This window comes from Metarhizium acridum (assembly GCF_019434415.1).
Source record: "Metarhizium acridum strain ARSEF 324 chromosome Unknown scaffold_234, whole genome shotgun sequence".
NCBI lineage: Eukaryota > Fungi > Ascomycota > Sordariomycetes > Hypocreales > Clavicipitaceae > Metarhizium > Metarhizium acridum.
In genome coordinates this window covers 49,273-72,935 of record NW_027094021.1, presented here as the reverse complement: position 1 = coordinate 72,935, position 23,663 = coordinate 49,273, and the positions used below count along the sequence as shown (strand labels likewise).

The 23,663-nt window shown below is 49.8% G+C and overlaps 10 protein-coding genes across 10 annotated transcripts; 6 read left to right on the top strand and 4 right to left on the bottom strand.

Moving 5' to 3' along the window:
* Window positions 1-1,236: 1,236 nt before the first annotated feature.
* J3458_011621 (uncharacterized protein) lies at window positions 1,237-2,574 on the top strand (the record flags this gene model as incomplete). The annotated part of the gene is made up of 1 exon (XM_066119901.1): window positions 1,237-2,574. The coding sequence occupies one exon, from the start codon at window positions 1,237-1,239 to the stop codon at window positions 2,572-2,574; it is 1,338 nt and encodes a 445-aa protein (XP_065975019.1).
* Window positions 2,575-3,453: 879 nt separating this feature from the next.
* On the top strand, window positions 3,454-4,203 carry J3458_011620 (uncharacterized protein; the record flags this gene model as incomplete). Its single annotated transcript, XM_066119900.1, has 3 exons — window positions 3,454-3,652; window positions 3,721-3,823; window positions 3,966-4,203. 3 exons carry the CDS (start codon window positions 3,454-3,456, stop codon window positions 4,201-4,203), a joined length of 540 nt encoding a protein of 179 aa, XP_065975018.1.
* Window positions 4,204-4,821: 618 nt separating this feature from the next.
* CTP1_1 (CtIP- endonuclease) lies at window positions 4,822-5,339 on the top strand (the record flags this gene model as incomplete). The annotated part of the gene is made up of 2 exons (XM_066119899.1): window positions 4,822-5,190; window positions 5,247-5,339. 2 exons carry the CDS (start codon window positions 4,822-4,824, stop codon window positions 5,337-5,339), a joined length of 462 nt encoding a protein of 153 aa, XP_065975017.1.
* A 2,941-nt stretch (window positions 5,340-8,280) lies between these two features.
* On the top strand, window positions 8,281-9,557 carry J3458_011618 (uncharacterized protein). Its single transcript, XM_007816274.2, has 2 exons — window positions 8,281-8,470; window positions 8,529-9,557. The coding sequence occupies exons 1-2, from the start codon at window positions 8,398-8,400 to the stop codon at window positions 9,449-9,451; spliced, it is 996 nt and encodes a 331-aa protein (XP_007814465.2). The 5' UTR covers window positions 8,281-8,397; the 3' UTR covers window positions 9,452-9,557.
* A 2,956-nt stretch (window positions 9,558-12,513) lies between these two features.
* J3458_011617 (uncharacterized protein) lies at window positions 12,514-12,786 on the bottom strand (the record flags this gene model as incomplete). The annotated part of the gene is made up of 1 exon (XM_007816273.2): window positions 12,514-12,786. One exon carries the CDS (start codon window positions 12,784-12,786, stop codon window positions 12,514-12,516), a length of 273 nt encoding a protein of 90 aa, XP_007814464.2.
* Window positions 12,787-12,798: 12 nt separating this feature from the next.
* On the bottom strand, window positions 12,799-13,044 carry J3458_011616 (uncharacterized protein; the record flags this gene model as incomplete). The annotated part of the gene is made up of 1 exon (XM_066119898.1): window positions 12,799-13,044. The coding sequence occupies one exon, from the start codon at window positions 13,042-13,044 to the stop codon at window positions 12,799-12,801; it is 246 nt and encodes an 81-aa protein (XP_065975016.1).
* Window positions 13,045-13,351: 307 nt separating this feature from the next.
* J3458_011615 (uncharacterized protein) lies at window positions 13,352-14,889 on the bottom strand. The gene is made up of 2 exons (XM_066119897.1): window positions 13,452-14,889; window positions 13,352-13,393 (listed from the first exon to the last, which is right to left on the bottom strand). Exon 1 carries the CDS (start codon window positions 14,419-14,421, stop codon window positions 13,621-13,623), a length of 801 nt encoding a protein of 266 aa, XP_065975015.1. The 5' UTR covers window positions 14,422-14,889; the 3' UTR covers window positions 13,352-13,393; window positions 13,452-13,620.
* A 170-nt stretch (window positions 14,890-15,059) lies between these two features.
* On the top strand, window positions 15,060-16,703 carry J3458_011614 (uncharacterized protein). The gene is made up of 3 exons (XM_007816272.2): window positions 15,060-15,169; window positions 15,219-15,630; window positions 15,679-16,703. The coding sequence occupies exons 1-3, from the start codon at window positions 15,115-15,117 to the stop codon at window positions 16,607-16,609; spliced, it is 1,398 nt and encodes a 465-aa protein (XP_007814463.1). The 5' UTR covers window positions 15,060-15,114; the 3' UTR covers window positions 16,610-16,703.
* Window positions 16,704-18,621: 1,918 nt separating this feature from the next.
* Window positions 18,622-19,362, bottom strand: J3458_011613 (uncharacterized protein; the record flags this gene model as incomplete). Its single annotated transcript, XM_007816271.2, has 1 exon — window positions 18,622-19,362. The coding sequence occupies one exon, from the start codon at window positions 19,360-19,362 to the stop codon at window positions 18,622-18,624; it is 741 nt and encodes a 246-aa protein (XP_007814462.2).
* A 2,649-nt stretch (window positions 19,363-22,011) lies between these two features.
* J3458_011612 (uncharacterized protein) lies at window positions 22,012-23,067 on the top strand (the record flags this gene model as incomplete). The annotated part of the gene is made up of 3 exons (XM_007816270.2): window positions 22,012-22,167; window positions 22,226-22,798; window positions 22,864-23,067. The coding sequence occupies 3 exons, from the start codon at window positions 22,012-22,014 to the stop codon at window positions 23,065-23,067; spliced, it is 933 nt and encodes a 310-aa protein (XP_007814461.2).
* Window positions 23,068-23,663: the final 596 nt, after the last annotated feature.

Below are 23,663 nucleotides of genomic sequence, written 5' to 3'. Positions count from 1 at the left end.
TGTTGCATTAAAAGCGGCGGATGGCGCATTTAAATGGGCTGAAATTTGACCCGGATTGGTCATTCTTTGTGATAGGGTAAGTGGTGCCAGTCTTTGATATTGATTACTAAGTTGTGTAACTTGCCTAGTTGAGTGTTCTTCTTATGAACTCGGCCAATTATTGTGTTGCTATCCGCTAATAGCACTATATTCGGGCAAGCAAGAAAGTAGAACGGAGAGTTCCTAGTCTTGGTATTAAAGTGGCGGGTGTGGCGGTAAACCTAGCTATTCTTAGCTTCGTGCCGCACATACTCTACGAACTTGGACCCTTGAGATACTTTGTACTTGATTCTTAGTTCGTAATTTCCATTGTTCCGCCTTAGGAATAAGGCTGGAGTTTATTCCCACGATGCCGGGTCTAGCAGGCTCAATGCAAGTAAATGGTTTCGCTTTCGAGTTTGGACATTACCGCGGACACAACTCTACAAATATGCTTATATTATGGTTCTGTCTAGATTGGTTTGTTTGCTTATGCAGCAATGCCTACTCATTCTTAAAGTATCCCATCGCCACAGTCACCAAAGCCACGATGGTTGAGCTTGAGTGTGACTACCGGGCTCAATTGGTGGTGTCTTGCAGGACACTCACCGCTGAAATCGAATTATATTGATTAATTCTTTCTAGTTCTTTCAACCTGTCCCAAAATTACGCAAGAACTGCATTAATCAAGCGCCAGTAAAACAAACACTGTGTGCTTGGTCGTACCTAAAAAAGAACCGTCACATACTAAACGAGACATGATAGGGAGAAGCTATAATTTATGGCTGCGGTATAGCGCGGCGCGGCTGCGCCTTAATAAAGTCTGTTTTGTGATGGTTTTAGCTATTACATATGAGTCAAACATAATTTATATAACTGACTGACCTTGTCAACTTGAAATCACCGTGAACAAGATATATAACGAGGTCTACGCTCATCGGCAATTGATGATTTCTTGCCTCTCTTCTTTTAACAATCAGGACCTTTCCGCCCCCCTTGTTTTAACAATACGAACCCTGTTATACTGACGAACCCAACCACCGTAAGAGGTCGTTTCTACCAAGTTCTCCGGAGCACTTGCTGACATTGGCCAAAGCAAGCAAGCTGACCGCCGCACTGCACATCATCTCAAGTTTGCGAATACGCAACGCCGTTCCTTTCAGTATACAGAAAGCAGGTTCTTGTGACTGGTACGCGGCAATATCAAACGGCACAGCGATGAGGTCTCTAGCGACCCGGGCTCTCGCCCTTCTGACTCTTGGATCATCGGCATTGGCAGCACCTTTCAATCCGGCGTCGGCAGTTTCGCCAAGTCATCCCAAGCTTGACCCATTCTACTTTGTTCCAGAAAAGTTGGATCATCTACCACCGGGAACCCTCCTGCGACACAGAAAACTCCCCCTTACGAACTCACCATTTGGGCTCACCGACGTGAATCTCAACGCCAGTCGCCAGATCCTCTACAGGACGACTGACAGCCACGGCAACGCAACTGCCACGGTTCTGACCGTCCTGATCGCGTCGCCCGGGAACAACAGCCAAGTCCTTTCGTACCAAGTCGCGCAGAACACGCCGGCGCTGAAGTGCGCCCCCTCGCACACCTTTGACCAACACCCTGCGCTTCCAAAGGTCCCCGACACGACGATTTCACGGAGCGAACTTCTCACCATCCAGTCAGCGCTTCACCAAGGCTGGATCGTCCTTATTCCCGACTACCAGGGTCCCAAAGCGGCGTACATGGCCGGCAAGCTCGCCGGCCACGCCGTTTTGGACGGCATACGGGTGGCGATCCAGAGTCCCGGCCTGACGAGAATCCGCGAAAACCCGGCCATCGGCATGTGGGGATATTCCTCGGGAGGCGTGGCCACGGCGTGGGCAGCCGAGCTCCATCAAACGTACGCGCCAGAGCTCGAAATCGTGGGAGCGGCCATCGGGGGCGTCGCGGCCGACATCCCCTCCGTCGTCGACAACATCAACAGCGGCAAACACGCAGGACTCATCGCAGCCGGCGCCCTCGGCCTGGCCAACGAGTATCCCGCCGTTGCCAAGACGATATACTCGCGCTTGAGACGTGAGCACCGCCCGCTGTTTAAGAAGATAGAGAAGCAGTGCGGCTCCGTCGGCACCAAGGCCTTCTCCGGCAAAAACGTCGTGTCCATGTTCAACGGTACCGAGATTCGCGTCCTTCCGACCATTGTCGACGTGATGAACAAGACGTCTCTGGGGAAGACGGCCCCGAGGATCCCAATCTACCTGTACCACTCGTACCAGGACCGGATCTCCCCCGTACAAACCATCAATAAGCTTTACGAGTTTTACTGCGCGCGAGGCACGTCCGTTCTCTACAAGCGGGATTTCTTTTCCACACACGGCTCGGCGGCCATTACCGGCATGCCCCGAGCCCTGGCCTTTCTCATTGACATGATGAGAGGCCAGAGGCTCAATGCTTGCTCCCAGAGAACAATCATGTCTGGGCTGCTGGAGGCGCGCACTTGGGGAACCATGCCGGTGGTGCTCATCGACGCGTTGCTGTTTTTGCTCCGCAGAACAGCGTAGTAGTAGGATTGCATTCGCTCCAATACCAGTGGTATCAAAGGTGGCATCGCTACTGCGTGGCGGGTTTTCTGCATACAAAAATCGGGAAGAGCTCGGGAGGAATCATCTGGTTGTAGCTCTGCATTTACTTTGTTTACTTTGAGCAAGGAGGCCTTATGCCTACCGATTTAAATTGACACAGTTTCGCTCTTTTTAGCATCCTGACGGTATCAAGGGCATTGTCGTCCCCAAGTCCATTGAAGTGACTAATGCTTCTACTGGAACTACTCGTGGATAGTCAGGACTAGGTCTAGCTTGCTGGCCAGAACAGCAACCCTATACGCCATTTCGGCCCAACCAAAGTGATGTTGAATGGATTTGGGCACAAGAGGTGCTGCAAACTCTGCCAAAGTTGGATTCGTCCCCCTCTTTATAATTTCAACTTCGTTTTGTAGCGCCTAGGTACTCGATAAGCCTTTGTCATGGTCCAACCACTCCAACTCTTTGTGTTGGTATTAGAAGTCTTTACTTTGGGTCGACAAACCGCACTACGGTAATAACCATTTTATAATCTAGCAAAAAAGCAGTGAACCATCAGCTTTGCCGTGCAACTCGTCCCGGCATCACTGCTGGTTCGCACGTTTTCCATCCCCGAATCGCCTAGGTATCTGGCCCAGAGCGAGGGTCGCGACGAGTGCGTCGCCTCCCTTCCTCTGACTCAGGCGCATACCCCCAAGCCACTCTTATCTCTTGGAGGAGGTGCACAGCATCTTGCAGCAAATCGAGCATGAGGAGGCCATTGCAGAGGGAGGTGGCATCAAGCCGTTCTTCAAGGAACTAGCCAAGCCGAGAAACCAAAACAGGCTCCTTGTCGGCTGCCTCATCTTCACCTTTGTGCAAATGGCGGGCTCCAATGCCATCAAGTATTACTCGCCCGCCATCTTTAAGAGCGTTGGTCTTGCGGGAAGAAACACTGCCTTTTTTGCCACGGGCGTCTACGGCGTTGTCAGAATTGTTTCGGTTCTATTCGCCATGGTATTTGTCGTGGATCGATTTGGACGAACGATGACTCTAATGGCAGGAAGCTTCGTCATGGTGAGTAAAATTACGCCGGATAATGTCATTATTTCTGGGTGACAAAAAGGACAACATTCAGCTCATATACAGCAATGTGGTACATTGGCGCGTACGTCATACTATCCTCCCCCGGCTCTGCTGGCTCATCCTCCGTCAGCTCCGCAGACTACGCGGGCATCGCCATGATCTACGTGTACGCCGTTGGATGGTTCTTCTCTTGGGCTGGTATTCCCTGGATCTACGCGGCGGAAATCTGCCCGCTACGCATCCGCTCCCCCCTGCGTGTCCATCTGCATAGCAGTGCACTGGATTCTCAACTTTGTCATTGCCCGTAGCGTGCCGTACATGATCACCAACATTGGCTGCGGCACCTACTTCCTCTTTGCCGCCTTGATAACCGTCTCCATACCATGGGTGTTCTTTTGCGCTCCCGAGACCAAGGGCGTCAGCTTGGAGGATGTGGACGCCTTGTTTGGCTTGCCTCAAATTAAGCAGCTGTACTACGAGAACCAAAATACGCCGAAAGACCCGGAATGCAACGTGGCGCACGCGGAACATTCACGGAGGGTTTAGTACGCAGCTTGTAGTTTGAAATGATGAGAGGGTCGACGGGATTGTCTTGTATCATTACACTACGTGGTACATCCTTCAGCTGTAGCAATTTGGTGCTCCAACTAAAGTTGCATGTGCGACGAGTGGCCGGCTACGGGCACAATTGGCAGTGGATGTGGTCTTTCAATTGGGACAGCATCTAGGGATTGGCGCTGTTTGTATTTAAGCAGATGACTGTTGATAGAATCGAGGGTTCGGCATGCTTTCTCAGGCAGCGAACTCTTCGCAACAAAGACTCATCGTTGACGTTGGCAATACTATTCCGGTTATGAATTCAAAGTGTCAAACCAAAAAGGAAAGAAAAAAAAAGCCTAGTAACCCAGACCGACATGCGACAACGGGAGTTCGCCCACACGGCCCGTGGACTCGGACATGTTTGAAGATTGGCTTGCAAACCGCGAACGCCTTGATGGCGGCATAATTAAACCCACTGACCGATGGGTTCCCGTCAACCTGCTTTCTGTGGACGGTCATCTTTGGTACTTCATCTATCCATGTTCCACGTCACCAGAGCCAGGGGATCTGATGGTATACATGTATTCGCCACACCAAGGACTGCTCTCACGATTGCGCAACACCATGTCCAAATTACAGGATTCCAGCATCTCTATTCCCGTAATGTCGCTTCCTTTGAAGAAGCACAAGCACAAGAATCAGAATACCAGCCTTGCGATTTCGCTATTATCCGGCGCCACGGCTGGCGCTACCGAAGCCACACCGTCAGTCCTACAGAAACACATGCCTGTAAGACGTTACAAAAATGGTCACGCACTACGCGTAACCATCACCGAGCAGGGCGTTGCTGAAGTCTACCGTGGTCTCGTTTCTACAACAATCAAGCAGTCAGCCACGTCGGAGTTCGCATGGGAACAGATAAATTCACTCAAGGAAACCGCGTCGCCGCGCCTCGGGGCGTATGGCAATCACCTCGTAGCTACTTTTGGCCTGGTGCAGTTTCTGGCATCATTACTGTTTTTGCCACCCAGCCGTCTGATACAGTCAAGACGCGTGACCAGGGGGCCATGGGAACCACGGTGTCGGTTGCTGTGAGGGATATTTTTCTGGATGGTGGCCGCGAGAGCGTTCTGGAGCGGTAGTTCCATGCGGTTGGGCCGACTTGTGCTCAGCGGAGGCATTGTGTTCACCGTGTATGAGAGCATTTCAGGAGCCTTGACCGGAATTCGCATGGGATCCGACCGGACTTCATGGCATGATTAGACTTGCGTGTATGAGTGCCTGTGCTTGAAAGTTGACCACTAGATACTAGGCCTCAAGGGCCTGTTTGGAAGAGAGATGTGGATATTTCAAGAATTTACTTTTCTTAAGCATGATGACAACTATAAACAGTCTATTTGTTGTCAGCTGGTTCTCTTCGAAATAATAAGTTTTTTGATGGGTTGTTTGGTACTGTTGGTATAGTTCACGACAAAATGTATGATGCTCCCACTTGCCTCTTGGGGGTTGAGCTTAGCATCCCGCTCAGAGGACAACAACGACAGCAATCAGCTCACGGCTGCTCGTTGTCTGACACTTGTCAAAAGTTCAACGTTGTATGATGGCGGGTCCATCATGCTGAGAGCTGAATGTGACGGCTCGGCTGGGGACCGTTTCTTCTCGGCAAATTTAACCAACAGTAGGTTACGGCAGCAGATGAACCCTGAGCATGTCTCGACAACGGGTGAGCAGTTACGGTTTCGAGTCCCGCCCGTAGCCAAAAATGAATCAAATCAAGCATAGTCTGTCGTGGTCGTAATGCTACCCGATACAAAACTGAGTGAAATGCACTGTCAAGTGATACATACGTTGCCATAATACCACTGGAACACGGATTTGAATGCCAGGAAATCCAGACTAGACATATGAACCTATTACGACGTGCAACAGAAGCAAGCCTAGCACGCATATCTCCAACCGCGCTCAACCCCAGTGTGCTCAGACCAACCCTCCGCCTCGTCCAATTGCTCCGAGATACCGCAAATCAAGCACCCAAACAGGATCAAACTGCCACCAAGTCGATAATACGGCTCCTGTGAGGTGGGGGAAAAGTAGCCGCAGCGGTTTAGGAGCTGCTCAAGTCATCACAGACTGTGCCTTTTTTGTATTTGCTGTCAACTGGTTGTTTTTTGTCTGCGTGACGCGTATCGAGGCTGAGAAGCTCGCGTACCAGCCCGGGTAAGCCAATGGGACGGCTATGTATTACTGTACGGTTGATCAAGAGTACAATATTCTTGCAGAAGCCGTTAACTAACTAATTCTCCGCAGGCGGCAGCCATTGCAGCGGCAATACGGTTGCCATTCCTTATTCTTATGTTGGACCCCATAGTCGCAGACGCCTCGAATGATGCCGACGGGAATGCGGTTCATCGTCCCAGCTGCCTCCATCTCCAGACCAATAACACGGTACTTCTGTCTTTCTCTTTTTGCTTTACATGATCACAATCCTACGGAATGTGTCATCTCGTTGTACAACGTCTAGGCAGATGACGCTGCTACGTATATTCTGATAAAGATGCGCGTCTTAACCCCTTGCCGCCCTGGTGCTGCAAATATTGTGAAATCTTATTGGTAGTCACCGCCACGGCTGAAAATTCTGTGTAAACATCTGGCTGAAAAAGATTTCGTTTTCAATAGAGGGAAAACTTCTCTTCTCAGCCCACTTGTTTTCTGGCTCTTCTTAGTCGCAGAGTGGACAAGTGTGAGTTTCGACATGCAATCCATACCTATGGTCAAAAGCCTGCAGTTTTTGACAAAATGAATCTGCTTCGAGCTAAATAGTAATTCGTCACTTACACCCCGTCGTTGCAATCTTTGGGGAGCGAAAAGGAGCCCAGGTTTAATTCATTATCGAATCCATGTTGGTGTTGAATATGAACTGGGGGCCCGAAATCCTGTATTGACGTGGAACCTGCGTAGCCTGTTGGTGATGATGTTAGCAGTTTTGACAGCTGCTCTGGTCCTCCAATTGCAACCCCAATTTGCTTTGGCAACAAGCAGCTCTCCATGACTTGAGTTGTCGATGTGATAGGGCTTGGTCGGATCGAATGTTGCGCTTCTTGCTTTGAGCATATCTTATTTTCGCCCAGCTTGTTAGGACGGATCTCCCGGTCCGGCCTTGGAAGACACCAAGAAACTGGGCGTTACGTACTGCATGGAATGTCGCCGGCACTTTTCATGTCTCAAAGTTGACAACCTATGAAAACGAGCCTGTCCGATTTCTTGTGGAAGAGTCGAGTCCAAGAGAGGGGGGAGCGCATATTTTGGTGGTTGCGCCTTCGTTGGTTGGTTAGCCAAAGGAAGCAGAACGCCAACAATCACTTGGCTGTTTAGGATCGACTATACCTGCGTAATATGTTGACCTCTTATTATTAAAGCCGCTTAAAGCGGCGGTAGTTCCCGCCAAATTGAACGGGGAGAATAGCGGCTCCCAGATTCTGTCTGTATTTTTTCATCCATTCAATGGGCCCCGTGTAAGCCTTGTGCCATGTGGATGAATTACTTGTGCCGTGTAATTATTTCGTCTCGACACGAGCTTTCTGCGGTGACTTGCACGGGGATCGTCGTGTACAGTTAGTAATGTGGTTTGTGTGTTGCTTTTGGGCAAACAAACTAAATGTTCATTAAGACACTCAAAATATTGGCAGACAGCCGTCGTGTTATGTTTTCCGTTTCTGCTCCATCAATGGCACTATGGGGTCAAGAGCAGGCTTCGTAATATTTGTCATGCCCACGCAGAACTTGGCCTTGTCAATAAGACTGTTCTAGTGGTCCAGGCACGCATATCCAAATGAAGAAAGTCCTGCAGTTGAAAGCAGCAAAGCCAATCAATGAATCTCGGGTGTTGCCTTGGTAAACCCCACGTTGGTGATGTAATGGTAGCACCTGGGTACAAATTTGTACCCGATGCAACCCGAGACCACGTATGAGTCCCAGTCGGGTCCATGGGGAGTCGGCTGATCCAATCATGTATGTACGTATTTGTTACTCGAGCCGTGAATCCCATCTGTTGTCTTGTGGATGAGGGGTTCCAAGCCATGGCGACAACCTTCAATGGATGGGTCAGCCGCATCAGCTTGTTGCTTTGGCATATCCTTGTTCACCATCTCGTCGAGTACACGCTGATCTATTGTAACTCAGGATCTTGATATCATTAATACAATGGCATCGACTACGGCCTCCACGCCTTTCTCTGTTACAGGCAAGACGGCCATCATTACCGGCGCAGGATCTGGTTCGCAATGTCACTAGCACCTTTTTCAAGAGTATTTGTTTTTGCTAAGAATAAACAGGCATCAATCATTCGTTTGCTGAGCTCCTCCTGTCAAGAGGCTGCAACGTTGTAATTGCCGACCTTGGCCTTCGCCCGGAAGCCGAGGAGCTCGTCTCCAAGCACAGCGACAAGGCAAAGAGCCCCCGAGCCATATTCACCAAGACAGACGTGACGTCCTGGCCGGATCTCAACCGCATGTTCGAAGTCGCCGTTGCGGAATTCGGAGGCTTTGATATCGTCTGTCCCGGAGCAGGTGTTTACGAGCCACACTGGTCCAACTTTTGGCACCCGCCAGGATCCCCGGAGAGCAAGGATGCCATCGATGCTGGCCGCTATGCTCTTCTGGACATCAATTTAACACATCCCATTCGGACGACCCAGCTCGCTCTGCAATATTGGATCGGTCCTCCAAAGTCTGGAGCCGGTACCCGACCTCCCGCCCCGGCACCGGTGTCCATCGACAACCCGAAACGAGTGGTGCTCATCTCCTCTATCGCAGCGCAAATCCCGACATTCCGAGCTCCGCTGTACGGCGCATCAAAGCATGCGATTACAGGATTTACGCGGTGTCTTGCCGACCTTGAACCAAAACTAGGCGTTCGTGTCACTGCTGTAGCTCCGGGACTCGTCAAGACGCCGATTTGGACAGAACACCCCGAGAAGCTGGTCAATCTAGATCAAGAAAAGGATGGCTGGATCACCCCGGAGCAAGTGGCCAATGTCATGGTGGAATCCATGGAAAAAGAGACAATCGTGGGTGGAACTGTGCTGGAGATTGACAAGCATAAAACACGGCACATCCAAGTGTACAACGATGTCGGACCGGATTTTAGCCCTGGCGGAGGAATAGTAGCTAGCAGGTCGGCTGAGGGTGATAACATGGTCTGGAATTGGCTTGGAGATGAGAGCATTTGGGCTGTCCACGATTGGGGCAACCAATAGCCAGGATCCGGGGTGTATGTTAGGGATAGCGGGCAGTATGAACAGTGCCTTGAGATTCGTATACCGATCGACTTGTAATAGTCACAATTGAATGATTAAAAATTCCGTATTGTTGGTATTTGATTTGTGTAACTTGTAACAGGGCTTGAAAATGTGACACAGGTCACCGTGCCGGACAACGACTGGGATGTTGCCTTGCCAGATTTGAACAGAGCGTTGTGTGGGCATCTTTTTTCTATTTCTTGTAACCGGTTGTGCCTCTTTTAATGTGTGGCATTTGAGACTAGCAATCTCATTGCACTTGTTTACTAATCCAGCCGACTCGATGGACGGGGGAGTATTCTCGAAGCACAAAATCAGTGTGTTATCGTATCGTGAGAAGCATCCGTGTTCTCAACGCGTAGCCTGGCCCAACTTTCATCCTTAAGATGAATTCCACAGCTCAAGTATTCGGGTTTGAAAATCCCTCTGAGGACCTGTCGTGCTTCCACTTCGCTCTGCCCAAACATGCTCAACGCATCCTGGGAAACGTCCAGCCCTCGCCGAAAGATGATACATCATAGAGTACTTGAATTTATCTTTTCAGCTTTATAGCGTAGTCGACAACTGGATTTGGCGAAATCATGCCCCGATGACCTAATTTACCGCCCGTTCATGATGTGGACAGCTAGGCCAACAACGTAGCCGGCACATGCCATCGTTGAGCTCTTAAACGGTCCGCCGAATCCTGCGCTCACGAGTAGTCTGTTGTTTCGCGCTCAGCACTCAGAAAATTAATTCGTTTCGTGCAAGTACAGTAATATCTAGCCATGCTTCCTTGGCCGTGTCATCTTCAGCGAGTGCGTCGGCAAACCCACCCGGCAAGTCATGGACTTTGCCTCCTGGCAATTCATCTTTTGTGATCTCGGCGAAATGTGCTGATGACTAGAATGCCTTGCAGTGCGATCCACTGCTGGCTTTTGTATCGGTCGTCCTAGGTCATGGCCCTAACCCGGGGGTATAATGTCGCAGTGCGATAAACTGTGAATGGAGTTTTTCTAGCTCATACTACCTAGCTCCTGGGGGAAGGCAAGTCATGGGAGTAAATAAATTTCCTAATTACACAAAAGCTTGAAGGCCACGGCCGTTTTCATATACGACGACAGAGACCAGTATTAACATGTTCTTTAGCAGTATTGGAATTGCTGCTGACGCCGGTGATCCTGTGTCGTATAACAGCCCAGTATAAAACCGGAATCACGACAGACCCAGTTTCCTTCCTTAAAAGGGTTCCTGAGCTGTGGCTGCTTTAACCTGAGCAGTTCTTGGGCCTCACGGAGCCCTCCTGACAGCCCCTGAGCAAAGCTGAGCAACCACCGGACTTGCCCTGAGTTCCTAAGTATAATGGTATCAGATATCAGTACACGTTTCTGAGAATCGAAAACGATTACGTGGACTCTACACGACCTTCATACACACGCCCTTTTAGGCTCGCTTCATATGAGATAAAGAATCAGCAATCAACCAATTATTTACTTGGATTTCATTCAATGTACATGAGATTTATGACGATTCTCGGTCTGTCCGATAGTTGCCTAGATTAATCTGAGGACGTAGTGCTGAATTAGACTCAAGTGAGTCTTCTGATGATTATGATGGAAACGCATGGAATCATGAGGCTGTACGCAGTCTTTCCTATTACCCCGAGTTCTTAATATTACCTATGTTCCATGTAGAAAAGGCTTCCAGTGCGGTATTTTCATCAATCCGGCTCTTTGAAAGCGTACTGAACTCATATAATACCTGCGACAAACTATCGCCAGCAGAATTCATGGAGGTTTGTCTTGGGCTGTGACAAGGGCTCAATAGAGGGGCTAGAAGCAAAAGGCTCAATTCAAATGATAATCTTGTACGGAGTAGGATGTCAAAGGTCCTTGGTTTCCCCAAGCCATAAGGCGAGGGGGGACCATCTTATATACATGAAAGGAACGGCCCGTGCCTAGGGCGCCCCATAGTTCTCGTGATTCTATTGTGTAATAGAGGGCTTCTGATCCTTGCTTGACCTAATCCGTGTGACATGGGCTGGCCACACAGCCAGATGTTAGACCAGGATCACCTTAGTCGTGCAAATATGAATTCATCACCATGGAGTATATTCAAATAATATCGTCCAAGTTTTCATATATATTCTGATAATCACGTACGCCTCATACTCATACACTAAAATGTGTTCTAAAAGAAGTAATGGCGCATGGGTGGGCGGCTTTCTGCGGAAAACGTGATGTCGAGAGAGTGCAGCTATCCTAAACAATGCTTCAAATCATTCTTAATTTCGTCGTGTCAATGTTGTCTCTAACTTGGCATTTTATTTTGCTCTGTCCATCGTAGAGGATGGTGACATCATTGACGCCAGCACGAACGATGTTTCCTTAGAAAGTAACGGGGATGCGACAAACCGCGAATATTGCCTCCGTAAACGAACCATCCCTATAGTTATTCGCAGGCATGAGTTTAGGTTGCAATCAAACGGAAAATTTGCCGCCACAAATGGCTTTTCTGGTGATAAGGTAAATTAACTGATGCAGATGGAGTTGGGTTTGCTCCCTACGTGAGGCAGGAACAGGTCCCGCAACCTGGGCAACCCTCAACAGTCCCAGGTCGTTTGAACTGTCTCTCGAAAGGTTCAGCAGAGGCGGGCTCGGAAACTCAGACACCGACGGAGAGTGCTCTAGAAGCCAGGCTGGAAGAGTGCGAAAGCAGACGAGAAGCGACATGCGCGGTGGTTCGTCACAGACTGGACGCCCTACTCCCCCTCAGCCTATTATGTAGCTATTCATGAACAATGCGACGTTTGTCGAAGAAAATCAAGTTCAGTTCGGCTATTTATGTCTAGTGGGTGGCCGCTCCGCGGTCTATCTCGACGCACTGAATGTGGCTTCCGACGAGGACACCTGGCTTGCCTCTGGTTGACGTTTCCTTCTCATTTCCACACCCTCTGCCACAGTGACCAAGACTTGTGGAGGGTAATGTATGCCCTTCTCAGCATTAACCTAGCAGCAGGAGTATTTTGAGACTCGATGAAACTATCCGTCAACATAATCATCGTCGTCGCCATCGCTCGTGACTTCAAGGCAGTCCCCAGTCTCGTCGTCATCATCGTGGTCCCCCGCTTCCTCCTCACTGTCGAAGCCTCCAGTTTCCTCTTTATCATCGACGTCGCTCCCAAGGTTGTGGAAGTGGTTGTCAAGATCTCCGCCATCCTCATTGCTGTCTCGGAGTTCCTCATCTTCGACATCGCTGAAGATTTCGTGGAAGCTCAGGTCAATCTCTTCTTCCGCTTCTTCTCCATCGTTCATGATTTCGTCAGTCTAGTCATTACCAACTCCGGCTTCCTGCAGGCGTGTGAGAATGTCGTTGGCCTCCTCATCACAGACCTTCCATCCGCTTTGAGCACTCTTCATTGTCGGCGATAACCAAGAATTAATCTTGCCAGGCAGATGCATATCTAAAGCCCGTCGGAGGTATGCAATGGCGAGCCCATACGCTGTCGAGACGTCAGCCCCAACGTCATAGGCTTCCAAGCTCAGCTTTCTATCCTCGGGGAACAGTACCATAGAGATCAGCGAGGTTTAATGGAAGTGTAGTTGCAGTCAGTCCCAGCTGATGCCTCAGTAGCCGCCACTATGCAAGCGGCTGAACAGCAAATCTTAATGATGGAGGGAGCAGATGCTCTGCCTTGGTAGATTTAAGCATATACCGCAAGCAGTCAAGATCACAGTCTTGTGAGCCCCAAGTCACGAACGTTTTCAAAGCACCGTGTTTCTGGATAAGTAAAAATTAATATCATCGTAGGAAGAGGGGCTTGGATATCTTACTAACCTTGACGTATTGATCAATGAGGTCCGCGATCTCTTGGCAGCTCTTACCCTGAGTGATCCCCTCTTGCCTACCAGGATAGTAGATGTGAACTCTGGCAGCTCTTACCCTGAGTGATCCCCTCTTGCCTACCAGGATAGTAGATGTGAACTCTGGCAGCTCTAATGCAACGTGAAGGTCCTGTGCGGGCCCTTATGCTCATAATTCAGTCGAGAAGGGCACCTTTTGTGATGCCGTGACTGATTGTTGTGGGAGCAATGATCCATTCGCCGTAATTGTCAGCGATAGCGACCTGACAGGGAAATCTTGAGCTGCTAAGAAAGGTGATGAATTCGAAGTCGGCGATCGCAGTGTTGGCAGGATACTTCATCCACGCCGTCATAGTAGAGACAGTCTCTCAAGAGAGGGAACTCGGTTTTTGGCAACAGAATTGCGCCAAGAGCAGGACTTGGCACTGCACGTAATGGCACTTTATTCCAGTTCCTGCTCCATCCCGGGCAGTCTGACATATGCTTGTCTACCAAGTCGTTATGAACGCCTGCCCCCCATGCGTTACACCTCTTAAACTGGCAATGATGATCTTCATCGAGACTGATCTTGCAGCTGCAGGAGCTACACAACGTCCGACGGCAGATGCGCATATGTGCCAGGATCTTGACTTTGCTCCCACGGATCTTGCATTGCGGGCATACATGAACTTTGCATGCTGCTTCATGTCGTCGAATAGATTGATGTGTTGAATGCTTCGCGCACTTACGACACACATCCGGCAGCGATTTGGAACATGCTTTGGCGTGTTCGAGTTTTCTGAAGCTAATATCTTGCCTTCGCGACAGCGGAAGCATCTCCAGTAATCGCAGACTTTGTAATGTTCTTGGAGGTTGGCGAAATTTGCTGCACCTGTGGCAAGAAAATGATTTTTGGCCGGTACATTCCTGGGAATGTTTCTCCTTCTCTGTTCGAAGAATGCCATTTTTCCTGCATTTGCTGCATCGATACCATTTGCAAATCTTTAAATGTGCTGCTTGTTCGCTCTTGAGAAGTCGCAATCCACACCTCCAACAATTCGTAAGTGGCGGCTCGCAAATATGTGTCACCCTTTCACTCATCGGCATTACTCTCTTGCACTGACTAGCAGGGCATCTTCATTTCTCCCTGGGGTGATAGTGATCGATTGGAGGATGATTGTGCTCTCCTCTGGGGCTAGTTACAACCCAGAAGTCATCTTTGCGCTTAATCGTAATCCTCCAAGGACAGAGATGGTTTTGGTGCTGCCGAAGTGGAGACTTCAGCCACCGGATTCGCACACAAGAACATTGTCTGCTGATGAAGTAGCCTGTAGCTTTCCGGCGAGATACGCCTTGGGTCATTTGAAACCCGTTGGGTTGGAGATAACCATCGAGGGCCTGCCTGGCTGATTCTAGGTTAGGAAAGGTGCGACTCATGACGTCGTCTAGTGTCGCAGCTTTGTCGTTCTTGAGTATAGCTTGAGGTAACGATTGTCCCAAAGAACATCGCTTGCCTTAGCCACCGTAGAAGCAGTTGGCACATGAACCAAGCATAGGGTCATCAGCAGAGCGACGATCATTGACAGCTGGGAAGCAACCTTTGGTAAACTTGGTGGTGAGATCGGTGACGCAGGTATCACGTGACTACCCGTGGTCACGACCCCACGTGACCTGCCCACACGGAGCTCCTCTCTTCTTGGGTTATCAGGCAAAAATTGACCACGATGCGGAGTAGATGCCAACTAATTCTTTTGAATTATTGAACTCAACCCTTGCAGATAAGAACGCAGTCAGCACATCATGGCATCTGGAAAGAAACCTGCAGAAAACATGCTTTGGGGTGGACGCTTCACAGGTTGGTTCTTGATGGAAGTTCAAGTGCAATGTGCTGACCTCCATGACAGGCGGCCTTGATCCCCTCATGCTCAAATACAATGCGAGTATTGTGTACGACAAGCTCCTGTATAAGGAAGATATCCTTGGCAGTATTGCGTTTGCACGCGCAAACGCTAAGTCTGGCATCATATCCAACAACGAGTTCACTGAAATTGAGAGAGGTCTCCGGGAGGTTCAGAAGGAGTGGGAGGCAGATGCCTTTGTTATCATGCCCAATGATGAAGATATTCATACTGCCAATGAGCGTCGGCTCGGTGAGATTATTGGCAAGGACATCGCTGGCAAACTACATACGGGTCGCAGTCGCAATGAGCAGGTTGTCTGTGATATGCGTCTGTGGCTTCGCAACCAGATCCAGGAGATTGAGAGCCACCTAGTTGCCTTCATTGAGGTTATTGCCGGCCGCGCTGAGGCCGAGTGGTGAGTCTGATTATCCTCCAAATCTAGTGACCCTCCTGACCTTAATAGCGGCATTATCATGCCTGGATATACCCATCTCCAGCGTGCTATGCCGGTTTTGTGGTCGCAGCATCTGTTGTCATATGGCTTTTTCTTTGCGAGCGATCTTGAGCGGCTGCGCGAGACTTCAAAGCGTGTGAATAGGAGCCCACTTGGTTGTGGTGCTCTCGCTGGCAACGGCTTTAATATCGATCGCGATATGATGGCTGAGGAGCTAGGCTTTACAGGCCTCATATGGAACTCCATGAATGCTGTTAGTGACAGAGATTTTGTCACTGAATTTCTACAATGGGGTAGTATGTTCATGCAACATATTTCTCGATGGGCCGAGGATCTTATTCTCTATTCCTCTACAGAGTTCGGCTTTATTTCCATTGCTGATGCTTATTGTACTGGAAGCTCTTTAATGCCGAATAAGAAGAACCCAGATGGCGCAGAACTCTTGCGAGGAAAAGCTGGTCGAGCGTTTGGCCATATGGCTGGCCTTATGTGTACCCAGAAGGGCCTACCCAGCACATATCAAAAGGACTTGCAGGAAAGTTGGGAACCTATGTTAGATCATGTGAAGACTATCTCTGATAGCCTTCAGATCGCAAACGGTATCCTCAATACCCTTACTGTTAAACCAGAGCGGATGAGGGCTGCCCTCGATCCATTTATGCTGGCTACTGATCTTGCTGATTATCTCGTACGAAAGGGTGTACCCTTTCGTGAGACGCACCATATCTCTGGGCGATGTGTGGCTAAGAGCGAGGAGCTAGGTATCCCGATGAACGAACTCTCACTGGAGCAACTACAGGCTATTGATAGCCGGTTTGGGGAGGATGTTTCGCACACGTTTGACTACGAGAGAAGCGTCGAGATGAGATCAGTCAAGGGTGGTACTAGTCGGGCACGCGTCCTGGAGCAGGTCAAGGTTCTTAAGGCCATGCTGGCTTAGAGAGGTTTCATAGCTTAGACTCTCAAAGGGCAATTTGTTTGGAATTTGATAACTTATTTCATATGAGTATTAGTAAAGGGCTGGCAAATTAAATACCATAATTGAATTGTCACCTTGCTAATAGGCTACCTTGCTTGGTGTCAGCCAAGGGAGTTGACCAAGTGTACGAAACAAGTCGCATCGTGTTTAGAGCCGCCTGGCGTGCAGTATCGTAGCAACCCTCGGGTTGCATGTTACGTATAAGGAGAAGTTGAAATAACGGAAAAGATAGAGACCTTATCCCGGCCGCTGTGTCTCCGCGCTAAGGCGTCTGTAACGGATACACTCAACTCACAGTCACGTAGGTCAGGCAGGTCAGGTAGGTTGCAGGCTCCCCAATTACTGTATTCGTTGTTGTCAAAGCTGAAGCTTGCCTTTGCAACTAACTCTATCACGGCCTGGTTTCGTGGCCTCATCGCCTCAGGCCGTTACCCCATGACAATTATCCTCAACATCCTCGGGGAGGAATGACTCCTCCAAGAGCTTAATGAGCTCCTCTTCTGGTTCCATTGAAAGATATCGAACTTCAGAAAGTGTAGAATGTGGTGTAGCATCGTCCCTTCAGCTAGGTGCTGACGGCGTTTTGACCTCTCGCCGAGGATCTATTGAGAAGGTGTGAGTGGGTTTACCGTCACCCGAGACGCCTACCTGGGCAGCGACAACCGAACAGGTACCTTTTCTTCCCGAACCGCTGAATTTCTGTTGGGGGCTACAACAGGACATAGGACCCCTAGACGAGGCCATGGGCGAGGTCTCATCGGTCGCCTGCTGAGGTGTTCCGCACAGTTCACAGGGTGTTTTCTTGCCATTCAGACCTCCTCATCAGCAAGTTAGCTTCAGCTCGCCGCCACGCGCAGTCCTAACATAGCTCGGGCCTCATTATTTTCCTGTGCTTTTCTGATGGTCCGAAACAGGGCCTCCGGCCGTCATAATTCTGGGCGACAACAGACTCTTTACAAAGGTTAACACAGTAAAATGACCGGTGGCCACATTTGAAGATGCCTTCGAATTGGTCGCACATGTTTGCTTGAAGTTATACGGCTATTCACTTATGGACCGCCTCTTTTGGTGTGGTTAAAAGCGGCAGTGCAAAGCGTCGTGATTCCGGTTTTATAACAGCAGAGATTTCCTCTCTCGGTTGACTCTGACCTCGCCTAATAAGAACACTCATAGATAAAGTTAAGAGGTTGCCTCTAATGAGTGGCTCGTATACTTGTGGATGGGGGCGTCGCCCTGTATCCTCTTCATAATTGGTTCTTGTCACACACGATGGAATACCAAAAATTGGACGTGGTCACGCTAACGGTATTTACCGTGTCAACGGAAAAAGGCTGCTATTGTACAGTATCGCCGAATGAAGCCACCAAAAGCCTCGTGAAGGCTCACGCCACGGCCCTATTGAAGCCGGACCTTCGATTGGTGAACTTCCGATATCTACAGAAGGCCCTCAATTTTCGAGCTAGATAGCTTCAATTCAGGACTATTTGACTGATCAATCCCATTTATAGCTTCCATCGTGATATACTGTGTCGTTAACCCTCTGCATACCGTGCGGTATTTCTCCAACATCCTTTCTTAGCAGCACGTTTGTGTCCCCGAGCCCCTTTTCGGTTTTATAGCGGAATGCCACATAGGAGGCCTATTATTGGCAACCTACTATAATTTATCTTACAGAGTAGGTTGAGGAAACACCTGGGCCCCATGGCTGCCCACCTCCGATAAAGCTGGAGAACAATACCTTATATTAGTTTAATTCTTCTCACCTCTTCTGTCCTTAAAAAACGAGAAATAGCTCGTTTTGGGACTCATAACTCACTTTATAGGTTTGTTGATTAGCATCATGGTCACTTCATGGACTTTATCTTGCAAAATCTGGTACAACAATCAAAAACATTCTGGGTATGCTGAACTAAAGAATAATGTTGCAACTTTTTCATCAAGCTAAGACACAACTTCCGTCATACTCTTTCCTCTTAAATCACCCGCTTGCTGTCCAATTTTGGATCGAGTTTATTCATGAAATCCGTTCGATGAGGCCCCGCGGTATTAGGCGCAGGTCCAGGCTGTGTGCCGCCGACATGAACTGCCCTCGGGTTCTGTCCTTGAGCAGCGGCAGCACCTCTGAGGTTGGGATCAAGGTCTCCTCTCGAGTCATACGTATTGACAGGTCGCGTTTGCTGTGCTCCATACATCTCGCCCTGTGTGTTTGCGGTAGGAACATCACCGCCTTGTCGGTAATGGGTGTAGGCCGCACCGCTGCTGTCCAAGTCCGAGTCAACGCGAGGATCAAGAGCATTTGCAAGCCGTGAGGAGTGAGGCCCATACGTGCCCCCTGGTACATTCTGAATCGGCGCTGTGGCCGAAACACCAGGCGGAGGGGCCGTGTGCGCCGTGTTCCCTGATGCATTCATGCCCGGAGCGGCCGTATTTGTCGGGCCTTGCCCATGTGAGGGTGCGTTTGCCCCTCTGGATGCGCCTACCCCCGGCCCGAGAATTTGCGCTCCTCCAGAACGACTGTCGACGGTCGGGTCTAGTTTGTTGAGTATATCGTGTCGATGCGGCCCGGCTGTATGCGGTGCCGGTCCAGGCAGGTCGCTTCCGATTGGTGTCTGGCCTTGAGTTCCCATCGCATTGGGTTGAAATCCGACCGGCTTTTCGCCCGCAGCAACGTACTCGGGCTGGCTCTTGTGACTTTTCCGGCCAATCGGGCACATGGTGGTGGCAGTGATGACTATTGCAATCCTATTTCGAAGAACTGGTGGTGAGCTTACTAGTGGTAAGCGAGATTATCGAGGGCGATATATTCTGGCAGGTCGTATGCCTTTTATATCCTGCTGCGTTTTGAACATTCGACAACTGCAAGCGGCAGCGTGGTTGCGGTGATGTCACAACTGTCTACGTAATGCTGTTGCCAAAACTTGATCATAGCTTTCTCTGGACCTGGCGGCGGTACAATGATGTCATCTTGTGCCTCGTAAATACGGACACTACGTGTTCTGTGACAAAGTTGAACAGTAGATCCGAGGTATTTTTGGCAACTTTGTTCGAAGACCTGTGGCAACAGCTCAAACAGGTTCGCGACGACGCTTTAGGGAAAGTCTCATAATTCTTGGCCGTTGATCCGGGCTCAGAAAATGATTTATACGTGCGCTTTCTAAATGAAGGTATGATTGGTTTACTATTTCTCGACATTTGGAGAGGATATTTGACGTTGCACAGCCCATTTCATAAATCATAAAAGGAGTCTGATCCACTGTGGGAACTTCACCAAACCGTACAAAGACAACGCAAGCCGCCTTCTTCTCGATGTGTGGCATCTGTATTTTGAGAGGATGTGATTATCATCGGGTCATGACGCCACCGTGTGGCCATTAACATGTAAACGTCGACGGCGCGCCTTATTACGTCACGATAGTCCTGGCAGTGGCGAAGTGCGCCGGCTATAAGACTCAGGTTCGCCAGGGTCCTCAATGTGGAAAAAATATATGAGATTAAGAATATACACACTTTAATTGTACTCATATTTATTTATACTTTCAAATCGACATACAATGGCTTGCGACTGCGGCTCGACCTGCAACTGCAGTGGTCCTAGTTCCTGTAGCTGTGGCCAAAACTGCGCCTGTAAAAATTGCGGCGTACGTTGATATCACTGAGTCATAAACAATACAAAAGGGTGAAACTAACTGTATGAAGAAATAACGAAGGTGATCGCGACGTATATCAGATCAGGAGTTTTTGCGATCAACCCTGCCATCGTCACCGGGCTCGGCGTACAGCTCATTACAATACAGAGCATCGGTGTAGGTAGTTCCAATAAGAAATTCCCATCATCGAGAGGTTTCAAACAGAATAAGAAAGAGTGTGAGACTTTATTCGGTTTGTTCGCCGGTCCGGTGAGGCTGTTTGTAGATTGGAGGAGCACCACCACGCACACGCGGCGAAATCTGGAAATGTCAGAAGATGTCTGGAAAAGTACCACACGCTCAGATACCTGGGTACCTTCACAGACATGTGGGCTCTCCGGGGTCAACTTATAAGGCGTACGGAATAATCCTAGCTACGTACGTGCTAATGTGTTTTTCCGTGTCTCGGGCGCCGTTGGCGTCAGACCAAAAGCCATCATCCACCTGTTGCGGTGTTTTGATCCCCCTGACCAATCTCAGCTGAGCCTTCCTGCCACCGACGCAGAGCAAGCGTACACAACGCGGGCGTACTACTCTCTTCTGGGTTAGCAGTTTGGCGTTGAATACAGACATACAGACGATACATCTTACCAGCCCAATGGGGTTTGATCAAGACCATCTTGACCCCACTACCTGTTCATCTTTTCAGTCTCCCGCTTCGAGATATCAATGTATCCGTTCTCCCTGCGGCATGCATCAGTACCAATCAAAGGCTTGCGATCGGCGCTCCCCTCGTCGAGCTGAATTCCTGCGGATTGCTGGCTGCCGTCATTCCCCCGAAATCTCAAAAGAATACGGAGTATGGAGAACCGGAAAATGGAAACATGGCGGCCGGGAACGATGTGGGCATTTACCCGCTGTCACACGGCTTTCGTTGGGCTATCTCGACCCTGGCCGTTCAACGTTGTCTTGAATCAGTCACCACCTTGCCCGCCAGGATGGCGTCGTTGGCTTGCCCACGATAAGTCATTGTCTTTGTTCCGTCCTGATTCTCGGGGACTGTTATCGAATCATATCCGGACAAAAATGCGGATATGGCCAACTCAAAAGCCACGAAGCGTCGAGGGCCCCCATGGATGCTCTCTTGAACGAAGCTCAGCTTGCTTCTGACATGGATGGCCAACAGGGTTCAGTAGAGAGACATAATTTCTTCTTTTTGTTCTTCTTCTCAAATGGCCATGCTCGAGAGTCGAGACCCGGCATAGCGGACACTGTGCGGGGGGGGGGGGGGCCTCCGGTATGGACATTGAAGCAATGAAGCGTCGACATGGAGTTGTCACGCCTGCACGCCCAAGCCCATGGCCCGCGGGTGACGATTCCTGCCTATCTATTGGCTGGCAGGGTCGGCCACCTCTCCGACCTCCTGAACCAACCAGCGTCGAGCCCTGTTGCTCTCCGTTCTTGCACCTGGGTTGGCATCGTGACACAAATTGTCGGTGCAATGTGATTGCTTGCTCTCGAGAATCATATTCCACAAGTCTGATGGTCTTCATAATCAGCTGAAACCCGGGATAGATCACCTCATCTTTCAGGTCGGCGCTGACACTAACCCCCCTCAAAGCCCTCTGGACTGCTCCATTGCAGGGGCTCGCGCTCGTCCTGAACCACTCGAAGCAACCACCATCGGAGAATTTCACCCGTTTCTGGCATCACTGTTTCGTCCTGGTGCAGAAAGTCATGAGGTCCAGATACCAAAGACTACTGCCGGGTACGGCCAAGTCCAACAACTTGGGCGGACGGTCGAGAAATAATAGTACTGGGAGTGCATCATCGCTGCCTACCTGTGTCGTAAACCCCATTGCTTGCGAGAGGTGCCGGCGGAAAAAGGCAAAAGTATGTCATCCTAAACGCAGGCTGTCATAATATTCGTCAACCGACAACTAATGGACAGTGCGATGGCGAAAGACCAAACTGCAACCGCTGCGTGCGAAACGGCGCAACCTGCCAATACGATGCAGATGTTGGCGAATCCCGTGCCGCGGCGCTGAAAAAGAAATACAGTGCATTGGAGAAGGAAGCCGCGCAGCTGAGTAAGGCGGTTCACCAGTTGAAACGTCTTTACGGATATATCTGCGCATCGTCCGAGGACGAGGCATTCAAGGTGTTCCAACACATCAGGGCCAGTGACAACCACAACCCCATCGACGCCCTGCAATCGTTCGATCGAAATGACTTCTTGACCCTGGAATACAACGAGTCGCCCGCCCCAACCGACGTGTCTGATGACACGGGTATTGAATCTGCGACCAATGCTCTGTTTGAGGTGCGAGCTCTGCCGTGGTCCGTCGTCGCAAGTGACGAAGTAGTATCGGAGCTCATCTCGCAGTACTTCACGTTCGACTACTTATATGTTTTTCCTCCAATACCGCGTGTCACATTTCTGAACGAAATGAAACTAGGAGACGTGGCCGCTGCAACATCCTGCTCGCCACTGCTGGTCAACGCCATCTGTGCGCAACAGTGTGTAAGTCAGTTGTCAAAGCACTGCCGCTGCCGCTTCAATTTGCACTAGACTGAGCCGTGTTCTAGTTTCTCTCCCCCAAAAAGTATCTAGATACCACAGTACGTGAAGTGCTGGCAGAAAGCTTCTTGCAGGAGGCAAATAGGTTACTCCAAAGCCAAGAAGCTCGCCTGTCCCTCCCAGACGCCCAAGCTATCTGTCTGATATATGCTGCCGTGGCCGCAAGAGATCAAGTCAACTCTGGCACTATTTCCGATGCAGATGCGGCCTGAAGGTCGACCGAGTATGAAGAGGAATTGGTGTGGAAGAACAAAGGAGTTTGGTAAAAGTGGCATTTATAAGCGTGAATTCGGCGTGGCTTATTCTTTGACGACTACCAGCTGGGGCTGGAAAACGCTGTCTTCCTTCTTAATGCTTGCGTTCTCTTAGAGATGTCATGAAGCTTTCAAGGGAGGCGCTCGCCATTTGCGCCAGCCTCCGTGGCTCTGTTCCCATACGGGTCGCCCAGTGGCACCAGTGTGCTGGCAGAGTTCCGGGATTGGTATACGGAGTAAGTTCTCGATAATGCAAAAGTTGAAAATAGTTGGTCATGACAGGTATGATTATTATTAAGGTAGCATGCTATAGAATCTCAAGACTTGGTATTTTGCTTTTTCCTCGACACAACGTCTAGGAACCTTTCGTCGTCACATCCGCCTCGGCAACCACTACTTTCTGAACCAAAATGCAAAGATCAAGTCTCGGGCATCTAGCTACTTGTGTACCCACAGCGTCTCGAATCACGCTTTCTGGATGCTTACCCAGTTCCAACCCGTTTCGACTATTTTATATTTGGCGGCTAGGATGGCAAGATGCCGCCAGTGTCGTC